General features: G+C 35.2%; 2 protein-coding genes across 36 annotated transcripts in view; both read right to left on the bottom strand.

The window, feature by feature from the left end:
* mim (missing-in-metastasis) overlaps positions 1–9385 on the bottom strand; it is a 49520-nt gene extending 40135 nt beyond the window's left edge. For 9 of the 33 annotated variants that reach the window (XM_068291493.1, XM_068291498.1, XM_068291492.1 and 6 more), the window contains exon 1: positions 8620–9381. The gene's annotated coding sequence lies outside the window, so the exon portion shown is untranslated. Of the gene's footprint in view, positions 1–8619 lie in introns of all 33 variants that reach the window. The other 24 variants (XM_068291480.1, XM_068291490.1, XM_068291479.1 and 21 more) reach the window with 6 other exon arrangements.
* Positions 9386–9620: 235 nt separating this feature from the next.
* Cyp6u1 (Cytochrome P450 6u1) lies at positions 9621–13455 on the bottom strand. 3 transcript variants are annotated; one of them, XM_068290999.1, is made up of 4 exons: positions 12676–13016; positions 11741–11796; positions 10337–11623; positions 9621–10274 (listed from the first exon to the last, which is right to left on the bottom strand). In XM_068290999.1, the coding sequence occupies exons 3-4, from the start codon at positions 11379–11381 to the stop codon at positions 9853–9855; spliced, it is 1467 nt and encodes a 488-aa protein (XP_068147100.1). In that variant the 5' UTR covers positions 11382–11623; positions 11741–11796; positions 12676–13016; the 3' UTR covers positions 9621–9852. The 3 variants fall into 3 exon arrangements, with proteins under 3 accessions (XP_068147100.1, XP_068147101.1, XP_068147099.1); XM_068291000.1 differs by having other exon boundaries at positions 11734–11796; XM_068290998.1 differs by lacking the exons at positions 11741–11796; positions 12676–13016 and adding an exon at positions 13358–13455.
* Positions 13456–13538: the final 83 nt, after the last annotated feature.

Consider the following 13538-nt stretch of genomic DNA (forward strand, 5'->3'; position numbering starts at 1 on the left):
AGTTATTTACAAAAGTCACTGTTTTCGACCAATCGTTCCTATGGGAGCTATATGATATAGTCACCTGATCTTGATCAAATTTGGCATAGTCGCTTATAGGCGTAGTAAACTCTCTAATATTAAGTTTCACGACAATAGCTCAGAAAATAACGAAGGTATTGAGAAAGTCACTGTTCGTGACTTGGCCGTTTGTATGGGAGCTATATTATATAGTCACCCGATCTTGATCAAATTTGGCATAGTCGCTTATAGGCGTAGTAAACTCTCTAATATTAAGTTTCACGACAATAGCTCAGAAAATAACGAAGTTATTGAGAAAGTCACTGTTCGTGACTTGGCCGTTTGTATGGGAGCTATATGATATAGTCACCCGATCTTGATCAAATTTGGCATAGTCGCTTATAGGCGTAGTAAACTCTCTAATATTAAGTTTCACGATAATAGCATAGAAAATAACGAAGTTATTGAGAAAAGTCACTGTTCGTGACTTTGGGGTTTGTATGGGAGCTATATGATATAGTGGTCCGATCCGGCTGAATCCGAGATATACAACGCCTGCAGTATATACAAGCCTACGTGCAAAATTTCAGCTCTGTAGCTCTTACGGTCTAGGAGGAGTTTGCGTTGATCCAGACGGACGGACGGACGGACGGACGGACGGACGGACGGACGGACGGACATGGCTAGTTGAACTCGTCTCGTCGTGCTGATCAAGAATATATATACTTTGTATGGTCGGAGATGCTTCGTTCTATGCGTTGCACACTTCTGACCAAAATTAATATACCCTTTTTGCAAGGGTATAAATATGAAATTTCAGAATTTCGTGCTTGATGAAAATAATAGGTACACTTTAATTGACTAAGTTTTATTTTTTTTTTTTTGGTTTTGAAATCACTGAAAATCTATTTTTGTTTCATTATCTGATTAATATGGAATGTATCCACCTTAATTTTACCGTTACTTTTCTCATCCGACTGGGAATACTCTTAATCAAAGCTTGGCAGGACTCTATCGAAGTCTTCTTCGACGCACTCCCACAATTGTCGGTTGTTGCCACTTTTTTCTGTTCGAGACTGATCCTATAGCTCACCCCACAAGTTATCGATGAGATTCAGATCCGGAGACTAAGTGGGCTAGGTAAGAGCGACCACTATATTGACCTCTAACCAAGTTTTTAAAATTTTTGAGGTGTGTTTTACGTCGTTATCCTGTTGATAAACCCACCACAGGGACTTTTTTTCCTCTAAATATGCTAGCATAATATTTTCCAGGACATCCCTATAGTCAGCTGCTCCCATCATGTCAGATACTAGGAATATTGGATAGTGTTCTGACCAAGACAAACAACCCCACACTATAATATTTTTAACACCATGCACCACTGTAGCGGTGATCAAAGTTTTTGGTTATAGGGCGCCTTAAATGTTAGGAACAGTCATTTCCGAAAAGATAAATTTTAGTTTCGTTGCTAAGAAGGATATTAGGCCGGTTTTTTTGAACTTCAGATGCTGCCCATGTGAAGTAGTCGTTAAGAAATCTTTGCTATATGATCAAATCTTTGGTTCGCATCAAAGGAACCCTTCTTGCGATACGAACTGATAGATTAGCCATTTGTAGTCATATCCTAATTGGAAAAACATTAATATCATTGTCCATTTTGGATCCAATGGCTCTCAAGGACTCGAAAGTGTCCGAATTTCTTAGGTTAGGAGTGGTTTTCTCTTGACCCAGTTAGTCTCCGGATCTGAATCTCATCGATAACTTGTGGGGTGAGCTATAGGATCAGTCTCGAACAGAAAAAAGTGGCAACAACCGACAATTGTGGGAGTGCGTCGAAGAAGACTTCGATAGAGTCCTGCCAAGCTTTGATTAAGAGTATTCCCAGTCGGATGAGAAAAGTAACGGTAAAATTAAGGTGGATACATTCCATATTAATCAGATAATGAAACAAAAATAGATTTTCAGTGATTTCAAAACCAAAAAAAAAAAAATAAAACTTAGTCAATTAAAGTGTACCTATTATTTTCATCAAGCACGAAATTCTGAAATTTCATATTTTTTGTTGTAACTTTTGAATAAAATAATTTTTCTTTTCCAAATTATGGTAAACAATACACAAATGTTCAATAAACAAATGTGCATTTAAATTTTGGTGATTAAGGTAAAAGAAAAAAAGTTGTGCTAATTTAAAGTCAAAAAAAATTAATTTTAAGGGGTGTACCTATTATATTCATCATGGGTGTATGTATGTACATACATATGTAAACACCACAACTTATGTAGGGCCCCCAAAGGTTCTAAATATATACATTTGGATATGTACATACATATGTATGTAGGCAGAGCCGTTGCGAGGTATATTTGGGCCTTACAAAATTTGTTCACTAAAGTGTAAATAAATTACTAAGTAGTGAGACATTTTCCAACGCTTTTGTTCTATCTTTTCGAAACGAATCGTTGGCTAGTTGAACTTTAAACGATATAGCTCTATACATAGGGTCTGTCTGTACGGTTTTTGAGGACAAGCACATACTTATATTGCTATATCTTCCTGTTAAACGATAAAATCACGTAAAGGAGAACTACAAAATAACTCAAGAAAAGAAGACTAAGTGCTGATTTTTTAAGTGAACCCGTTCAACACGTTGATACGAAACTTGGGATCATGCAAATTACAGCCACTCTTATGGTTTACGTTCATCTGATTTTCTTCTCTTAAGGACTTTAAGTGAATTCTGTTGCTTATATTGAGTTTTGAGTTTTAGGTGGACTCACCCTCTAAACGGCCCTGTACCCTATACCCACATCTAAATAAAATGTTGGCCTGCCGTTTGCTGTTGTTCTTGTTGTTGTGTGTGTCTTTTTTTTCTTTTTTGTTGGCCCTCTAGAAATAAACTTTCGGCATTTAACAGTTTAATCGATTTTATACATAAAATTATATGTTTAGATACACACAAAACCAACACCAACACCAGCAACAACAATAAAGTCGGCGAAAATAAACACCATAGACAACTTGTACAATTTGTAATAGATTTGTATTAAGAAATTATCCACAGATGTGCAATTAGAGATTTTAAATTGCCCCAAAATAGAAAGTATGCTCATATGGACCATCAGAAGAAGAGGAATACAAAATTTTGCACTTTCTTTGACTAATAAAAAATGCCTGTTGTTGTGGTTTTTGTTATAACCTCCTAACCCACTGTAGCCTCCGATTCAATCCGGTGGGATGATTGAAGTTTTGCCTAATATCTTGATTCTAGTTCTTCAAATTGAAACGTGATTTGCTTTTGGGGTGTTAATTTAATAATGAACTTAGCATTAATTCTAAGAAATCAATAACCAAACCAACAAGCTATATTATTAAAGTAAGCCACAGTGGTCATAAGTCATAATCGGACAACAGTTTTTCCAGTTTAAATGTTTTATTACATCATTAAAGTCAATTAAAGGAAAACATCAATTTCAATATGTTTATATCTTAAAATTTAATTAATAAATTGTTTGGCAAATTCATTAAGCTAAATGCGGATATAAATTGCGAACCAAGGCAACCTTGGTTAAACCTAGCCCATATTGAAACAATGGTTATCTAACCCAAGGCACTCCTTAAATATTCTTTAATATTATTCAATAAATACTTAAGTGTGAGTGGAATAATTTTTTCACATATTCTGGGGGATATATTCATATATTATATGAAGACTCTGTATGGTCCAGTTAAGGCATATTTCCGTTTTATTATCCTCCCGTTCAGATTTTCGAATCTTTTCTACACATTTTATCCGAGAAGGAAGACGATGATGATGATGTTACTTACATACTTTGTCTTTCTTAAGTCACGACAGAATGCTCATTGATGATTAACAAAAGTACCGTTAAATGTAGTCTTCTTATTTTTTAATACCCGGCATGAATTCATATAATAGGCTAAATGAATATATCAGCTTTGTAGGAACACTTTTCTATTTACTTTCAAGTAACAGGGATCGAAACAGAGTAGCTGAGTATTTCTGAATACTAGCCACTGTATATTTGTTCGTAAACTTCTAAGTACACAAATTTGAAATCTTTTTCTCTCTTCTACTAAAATTATATGTTATGAATAAGTATCTCTTGCCAAGTAAGACTTCCATGTATCAAGTATAGGGCAAATAACTTCAGGAACTCTTAAGTTGTATTCATTTAATGCTTCAGTAGCGTGTAGCTAAACAAAGTAACCGATGAAAGGAGGCAATGACTCACAAATTCAAATCGCAATAATATTCGGGTTTCAAATCAAATATATACTTTTTTGAACGAGTAATGTGAGTTGCCAGAAATTTCGAAAACCAAATCACTGGAAATAGTTGAAATTTCATGTTTAACATACATACATATATAGTATACAGAAGCAAACTTATTGAAAATGACAGACTGTTAGAGAATTAGGATTATAGCAGTAACTTGTTGCAAGGTATCATCAAGTCGATGCTTATGATTGCATGCTCAGAAGCTAGCCAAGGCGGCTAAACTCACATGCCATTTTGCTTTTAGTCTGCATTCTAAGAAGTTAATATTTTTCTTTGTTACCAGAGAATGGAGGGAAAGTGAGGGAAAGGCTTTCAAGTATTTTTTTTTACTTTTGTCCGTTTAATTTTGCTAATTTGCTGGCAATAATTAATGCTTGCGCCTGTGCATTAAGTGAAGTAGCATATAAAAAACGAAACAAAAAAATCCATTAGAGCTTCAGGTGAACTTTTGACATGTCATCAGGGCAAGTTATAAACACTGAAAGAAAAAACTTTTAATGATTTTCCAAGGAGAATGGTGGAGTTCTTTAACGAAACGCCGACACGTTTTTGATTAAAAACCACAAAGTAAGAAAGAAACCACAACAACAATTGAAAGCTCTTACGAAAACAGCCGAAAAGGTGCCATGTGTGGGCGGTTGGTGGGCGGTGGGGGAACTGCATGAACTCTTGGTGTGTGTGTGTATGTGTGCATATAAATGGAATCACGCCTTTTTATGAATGAAAAACCAAAAACAAAATACAAAAAAAAATCCACCCATGTAATATTCAGGCCAATCGAATGAAAATGAAAATCGTTGTTTTTGTTGCTGTTGTTGTTGTTGTTGTCTTCCATCTACCGCGTTGCATGTTCATATGTATGGTGAGTGGGCGACCAGACAAACGACAAAGTAGCAGCTACGCCAACAAAAAAAGCAACAACAAACTCATTGATACAGACAGTTGTTACTTAAGTCCAATACTAACAAAACAAAATAAAAATCTGCGAAAATATACTCCTCCATAGCTTCACATGCTTCAAGACACAGTAGGTCTTAAAAGTCTATGAACAAATGAATCAAATGTATGTCGTAATTTTAAAACATTCAAGATTTTTATTTATTGATGTGAAATGAAAGCCTTTGGAAACTATTTTGTCGCCCTTTACACACCTTCTTTGCCAAGGACTTTGTCCGTTTTAATCAACTTTACCATTATGTATAGGGTTGACAGGATTCACATTAATATAATAATTGAAAGGCGACCTTGTGATTTCAATAAATTTGGCTTACAATTAGACTCGAAATCAACCTTATTATAGAGTAAGTAGAAAGGGTTAATAAAACAGGACTGATTAATAGAGTTTTTTAAACTGTTGGCTAATACGGATTTATGAAGATTATGTTGATTAAAGTACCTTGTCTTAGTAAACATCAACAATGGATCGAGCGAATGTTATTAATTAGAATCATAAAATCTTTCAATTATTATAATAAAACACAATATTTTTTTAAAATAATATACCAATCCGTTAACGGTTTTTAATACTTTAAGGAAAAAAACATTTCTCAGTCAGTTTAACGTGTTTTTTTTCTTTTAAAGTATTAGAAAAATCGTTATAGTTATATATGTATTTATGCCATTTGCACATAGTATAATTAAAATTTACATGGCTCAACTCAAAAGCAAAACCCAAACGAATCGAAACGAAACCAAACAATAACAACAAGAGGAGAGAGAAAAAAACGAAACAAGAGCAAAAGTTTACATAAACTTTGCCTCCTTTCCTTTCCAATTAATGCAATTGTTGTTTAGGCCAAGAACGAAGAAACGAAGGGAAGGGTAAGAGGAAGTGCGCGGTAGCCTTTCTCTAGAAAGATTAAATTATTTATACACATGATGTATGTAGATACTATAGAGGAATGAATATACATACATATATATATGTACATATGCTTGTGTATTCTTTTTGTGGATTGCAGTTTTGTTTGCTTTTTATTAAGACGCAAGTTGTTGCTGGCTTCTTTTGTTGATACAGAGTGAAAGAGAGACACGATGAACTAAGGGAAGAGGTTAGAGGAAAGGGCCGCAAGAGGGGCGAGAGGTTACCAAAAGCAAGTTTATTTTCAGTGCACAGATGTTGAAGGTTTGTTCATGATATACCCTTTAATTTTGTACGTTTAGAAATGAAGAGTTTATTCTGCTGAAGTGAAGTTAACAATTGATAGTAGGCCATCCAAAAAGGCTTATAGTCTGTTAAAGCATTCACTGGGCATTAACTTTATCGGGAATTAACTTTAAACTCATTAGAAAATGGAATTGTATTTCTCCTTCAACTATAAGTCTAATAATTTGTTTTTATGTTTATGTATATCAGGTCAAAACATTCACATAATTCCAACATAAATCTATAAAAATTTGTTAAATGTTTTTATTGTCTAGCTTTAGCGATGTCAAATCTAATTTTCCGTTTAAAATGTTAAACAATCCAAATCCGATTCCTTGAACCGAATCTAAAGATAAGTTTGTGAATTTTTGTTTGACTCGTTTTGGAACCGAGTGGTAAGTGGTAAGAGAGGGCAACTGTCGGTCGAATCTTTCATTAAAGGTTGAGTAAATTCGTTTAAAAATTGCACAGGTGTTGCTTAGCTTAGGCCATGGATTGGATTACAAGTACCAAGCAGCATACAGCAATCGAAGCAAAAAAGCTACGAAACGAATCAGATGGCCACATGATTATCACCGGGATGCATCTTTCATTTTTTTTTTTTTTTGAGTCTTGGCTTCCAAATTCCAATTAGATCATATTTGAATCACAAGTTACCTGAAACTTGCTTAGAACTTAAGTGCCTTGTTTGAATCAGTTATAGGTAAGCAAAACATTTGTTTGGACAAATGTTTTAATGAATGACTCGTTTTCTAAAGGGAGGTATCTAATAACTTCTCGTATTTTGAGAGAGTTCCAAGCTGAAACATCAGTTTTTTACATAAATAAAAAAAAAATAGATATAACGCCCTTGAATTTGTTGGCTCAATGCGGTTAAAGAAGATCATATGATAGCTATGGCTTACTTTTTATATTTTTAGTTTGATATTTTTACTTTTAATATAAAATTTTTTACCCTTTTTAAACTTTCTTTGGTATCCATGTCAGGCTTTGAAAATATCTTCATTTGAGTTCATATTTTGAATTAAAAATATTGTACAATATCAACCCAATTTATACTTTAAAATTAAGCTTTTTTTTTTTGCAATCAAATACAAATTTTTGCAATACAATACAAATTTAATTTAATAAGTTTTGAGTTTTGTCTTGTAATTTTTATATAGGACTTCAATATTTACTATTTTCTGATTAATTTTATATATACATATACATATGTACCTAGATACATTTTTATACTGAAACTTAAAGGGTATACAATTTGTGTAGCAATTGTAATAATCTCTTTTTAAACTAATCGAAACTATTTGCTATTATTTCACACGTTATCAGAAACAATTACTATTCCTACTATGCGACTAATGATAGTCGTTTTCAAATACTAACCTTTGCTTATCAGTGTGTTATCAGGTCGTTTCAAAGGTATAAGGCGGGATGCCCATCAAGAAAAGGCGTCATAGTCTATGGGTTGGAGGGGGAGTAGGTAAAGGAGGGTGAGGAGGAAAGGTATAACACGTTACGTGCGATAAGGGAAAATCCGAAACATTACAGTTATAGTTATTAGGTACTTAGTATGATTTGGCACACACACACACAAACAAGTCATAAACTCCATCGCATCCGCCCATTCCCCCTTTGAGCATCAACTAAAAGCCATAGTTTATGGATTTTGGTCAATGAACTTATTAAATAATAGATTCCTTCTTGATTCAACAAAAAACGTAAAGTTCCTGCACTTGCGCAATTAGAGATGGAAAAACTTCACAAAAAAGGGAGCACTAAATTGTTGTTGTTGTTTTTGTTTGGCCATGAACAAGAACTCACAAAAAAAAACTTCCTGAAGAAATGAGAAACTGCGGGTGGCAGACCGGGGAAAGAGAGCGCAAAAAAGTAATAATTAGCTAACTTGAAATAAGGCCAAGTGTTGTTGTTGTTTTTTATCTGCTAAAAACAAAAGAAAGGGGGAGGAGGGACGAGGTTAAAAGACAGACAGACAACGGTAGCAATAGAAGGGAGAGAGAGAGAGAGAGAGGGAGATGGTTTGAGAGCAAAGCAAATATCGACATGGCTGTCGCAGGGGGATGACAAACTTGATAGGTAAGGTGAAATGTGGGCAAACCCCCTTTTAAATAGAAGAACTTAAACTACGCCAATGTTGCTCACTTAAAGGATACTTACAATGCACTTTTCAAGCAGCAAACAGCGACGACGGAGACGGCCAAAGCTGAGGCAAAATATGTTTAAATGCAATCGTTTGTTGTTTTTTGTTGGGAGATGTGACTGCAAACAATTAAGCAGCAGCAGCAGCGGGAGCAGCAGCACAATTTCCTCCCCTTTGCCCTTGCTGCATGACTCTACCTTTACCCAACTCCTTATCGTCTATATGCGTGTGTGTGTGTTGTATGTCGGTGTGTATTTGTGTGTGTGTGGAAGTTGTTGGGCTTTGTTCAAACAATCAACCCTGAACGGCGGCAAATGTTGATCCTGTCTCTGGGCTCCTGCCTCCTTTGCCTGCTGCTACTTTTGCTGTTGTTCCTGTTGGTTTTGATGTTGTTGTTCTACACTCACACATACATTTGCATTTGCATGGCAGACACAGACGCTTTTTTTTGACACTTTTTCTTTGCTTTTGCACTGAATTTTATCTTTCTTCCTTTATTTGCGCTGCTTTCTAACGACCAAACAACAGTTATAAATTTTGAAATGGATTTACTGTTATTTGCTTCGTTTTTCTTTTCTCACTTATAAGCACAGCAATTTTTCGATTTCTTTCATTTTTCGCCGCAAAAAGAACAAAATTTGATACAACACACCAACACAACACAGAAGAATTGCAACCGAAAAAAGATGGGAAGAAAAATGCAACTTTTTTCCTCTCTCTCTCAACCGGAAAAACGAATTTCCGCGACACGTCTGTACTGCTCGAAAACAAAAACAACTTTGAAAAAAAAAACAGTGGTTAAGACAGTGCTGGCAATATAGCCTTTTTGCCGCCAAATATTTAGGCAGCGAACATTGCAGCCCTGAGTAAAAACTACGGCTGGCCGCCAAAACACCAGTGTTGATAAGCAATGGCGTTGATAAATCTAAAAAAATGGCGCCAGCTTGAACATTTGAAATGCTAACATTGCCCTTGTTTATACATATATCGACAAAAGAAATTAACTCACTTAAATATATTTTCATTTATATATTAATTTTAACGATTAAGGTATTTATTTGTTCATCTCATTTGTTCTTGGTGCAGTCAAAAAATTGAATTATAATATAAATTTAAGTGTCTTATCACATGTATGTACATACAAAGCTATTGCAGCAAATTAAAAAATGTATGTTAAACATATTTAAAGGGAAAACAACTTAAACCTTTTTGTACAATAAAGAAAACAATAGAAACTTTATAGCAATCACTTAGCTCTCTACTCGCTCTACACTCAGGTAAATGTCACTTTTTGGCAATAATAGCAAATTTTTTGTGTCATATTTTAGAGGAATTGTGGTATTCGCACATGCTGCATAACGATGATGCTGGAGCAGAGCAACAAGGCCCACAACTAGTTGCTGTTCCGCTAGCTGGGAGGCCAAACAGCCACGTAGACCAGCACCGAAGGGCAGAAATGACATGGCGGGACGTGATTTTTGAGCAGCTGCATCAAAGCGGCTGGGATCAAAACGCAAAGGTTTCTCATAAATGGATGGATCACGATGGATGGCCACAGTGGGAATAATGATATTATTACCCCTGGCTATGACAAACACAGAATTGTCCACCTCAAACTCTTTGGTGCAGCGACGCACGACAAATGGATATGGCGAATGCAAACGTAGGGTTTCTATTAAAAAAAGAAGAGTAAATAAATGAAAAGATTAAAGAGAGTAGGTAAGTTGTGCTTACCCTGCACCACCTGCTTGGTAAACTGCAACTCTTTGAGTCCATCCGGCGTCAGCTGTCCGTTGTGCCGTTTCATAACCGCTTCAATCTCTGCTCTTGTGCGCTCTTGCAGCTCGGCTTGTTGGGCCAACTCGTAGAGACAAAAACTTAAAGTGGCATTAAGAGGATTCAATCCAGCCAATATGAAAGCAAATGCCTGCGCAGCAATTTCCTTATCACTTAGTGGACTCTCGGCGCGTGAATAAAGCTGAAGAAAACTCTGGAGTGGCTGGCGATCTCGTCTTCGCTGTTCCTCCAACTGTCTTAGAGTTAGATTATAAAAATACGACACGGCCTTCTCATCGTAATTCTTATATTGAAAGAGGCTGGCCAAAAAGGGAAACTCCAGGGCCAAATAGGCACGCCATAGACTAAAATTGTGCCACAATCTTTGGGACATTTGACGGAATTCCTCTTTATCCGCCGCAAGATCCATGCCAAAAGTCATACAAGCTATAACATCTATATTATAATTATCCACTAAGTGACTTATATTCACATTTTTCAACTTAAACTGGCCCATTTTTTGTTGACTTCTGTAGGAAATGGCAATCAATCTGCTTAGAAGCTTCTGAAGATTACTTGAGGTAAACACTTCAACAGTTTGACCATGAAGGGCACGCCATTTGTGTCCATCTAGCTGCAGGAGATTTCCCGTCAAGGGTTCACCCTTTAGATTGTTATACATGCCGCGTGTAGTGAAATTTCCCGAGTTTGTTACCAATATATTCCTCACAAGATCCAAATCCGTGACCAAGAGGAAAGGTTTCAAACAGGCATAGAAGCCTATGAACGGGGCACGACCCTTGTAGGCCTTGTATAGATCTAGAAGAGCCTCCTGTACATGCCTTTTACCTTGTATAACACCCTTGAGATTACCCCATAGGAATTTTGGTTTTTCATGCAAAAGTCCGCGTCGTTTCCAGTAGCCCAAAGTATATTTGATTGCTATATAGAAGAGCAGGCAGGTACTCAGTCCAGTGAGCAGAATACGATGCATTATATACATGTTGAATTAGCTTCTATATTTTTTGGATTAGGATATAATTTAGTTGTGCCTTCTTGTAGTGATCGATATTATTTTGGCTTTGCTCTTTATTCGGCCTGGCTTATCAACGCCATCGTCATGGACTACTAACAGTTATCAGCGTCGAATTGGCCAGCCAAGCGATAATTTCCATTGAGCAAGCAAACACCAAACCAGCCAGCAGAGAGTAAGAGAGAGCAAGCGAGAGAATGAGCAAATGGAATCTAAAATATAAAAAGAGAAAGGTAATCAGTTTATTATCTTTTGTTTTTCTTCAAATATTTAGCCAAAGAGTGGTAAAAGATAAAGAGAACTGATGGTAGTTGCTGCTGACCAGGAACCTTTTGATCCGTCTTTGCTAATGTTTTGTCCCTGTTAAAGGTCCTTAACCGAAAACCTGAAAGGAATAGAATGTAGACATAGAATTAACAATGGCATCGTAATTAAAAACATTTGGTTTAATAGAAATTACGAGCGATCTGTTTATTTTTTGATCTGTTCTTTATGATTTTCATTCGATCAGAGTAAATGAACTCTCTCTTTTTATATATTTGAGACAACAAAAGAAATAAACAAATTTCAAATATTAATTATTTAAATAAACAATGACTAATATTAAGATCTCACTCTGCAAAAGTATTAAAAGACGTAAAATTATTTAATTGACTAAATGAAAAAATGCAAAAATAGCTCATCTTCTTTGTATAGAAGGAAGCATCTCCGACCATCTATTGTCGTGAAACTTAATATTGGTAAGTTTATTACACCTATAAATAACTGTGTCATATTTGATCAAGTTCGGGTGACTATATCATATAGCTCCCATAGGAATAATCACTCGAAAACAGTGACTTTTCTCAATAACTTTGTTATTTCCTATGCTAAGATTGCAGGCCGTTCTTTCGCAAATATTAGCCTCTTTAATTAAAACGTTTTTCCACTTTGATGGCTTTGATAGCCTCGGCCCTCTGGTTAATATTACTATATACCTACTTTTCACTTTCTCTGTTTTAATTACAACAAAACTGGCTTAAATACTTGTAATTTTTAATGAAGGTTTTTTTATCTGTCCTTAAATAGTTCAAAAATGAATCAATATAAATAAACCTAAAACTATGTGTTACCTAATACTTGATAAATGTTAACTATTAAACTCATTACTTACTAAAGTATGTATGTAGCTTAATTAGGACAAAAACCATCTATCCAAATATAGTTTTATTTCAAAATATAATAGTTTATGATATAAACATAAAGTTTATATGATGTCACTTACCAGAAATAACAAACAGAAGTCGAATTCCTCCTTAGCGTAGAAGCAATGTCATTTATATATGTACATATGTAATGATGACCTTTGGGTTCAATTTACTTAGACAGTCTATGAAAGTAATAATCTTGGTCTTCCATTAAATTGGCTTGTTGTTGAGGTGAACAGCCGATCTTTATTCAAATTTAAGCACCTCTCCAAGTAGAAGGAAATATGTTGACCAATGATGTTTAACAATTTCTGCTTTCCTTTCCAACCCACATCCTCAAATGTGGCCCACAAAGAAAACTACATTGCAATCTTTGGGGCAGGTGAACGCTACGGTGAATTATGCACTCTGATTTGCCAATTCACAGGTTGTTATCAGTGCTGTCAAGTTTAGCTGTTTCCTTTTAGCCGTTTTTAAGACTGTGCAACTTTTTTAGTTTCCACTACCATAAACTATCTACGAAGCTTATTTAATCTGCACAATTTATCAATTATTAATGTTTCACTCTTAATTTCGCGTAATATGTTAAAATTATTTTATTTTTCCGGAGATTTATTTTCAATATAGCTTCCTTTGAGCTCAGCACTCATGTCCAATGTTGTTGTTTACAATTAAATGACTAGTAAATCATTCGGGCATCTTTCTATATTTAGCTCCAGCTGTTACCTCAATTGCAACCACGAATTGTGCTATACTTACACCGTTTTACACTTTGTTTACTATGAATTGTTAACGTTGAATTTGGTAAAAGTGAAATTTTGTCTAGAGTTTGTGCAACAACAATAAACGAAAACAAACCAATGACTCAAATTGAGCTGTTAACTCATGCTAACATGTCAGCAGAAATGTTAACTCAAATTGAGCTCGAGCGCTTACAAAA

The sequence above is a fragment of the Drosophila tropicalis genome, unplaced genomic scaffold (genome assembly GCF_018151085.1).
Source record: "Drosophila tropicalis isolate 14030-0801.00 unplaced genomic scaffold, ASM1815108v1 contig_593, whole genome shotgun sequence".
Classification (NCBI taxonomy): Eukaryota; Metazoa; Arthropoda; class Insecta; order Diptera; family Drosophilidae; genus Drosophila; species Drosophila tropicalis.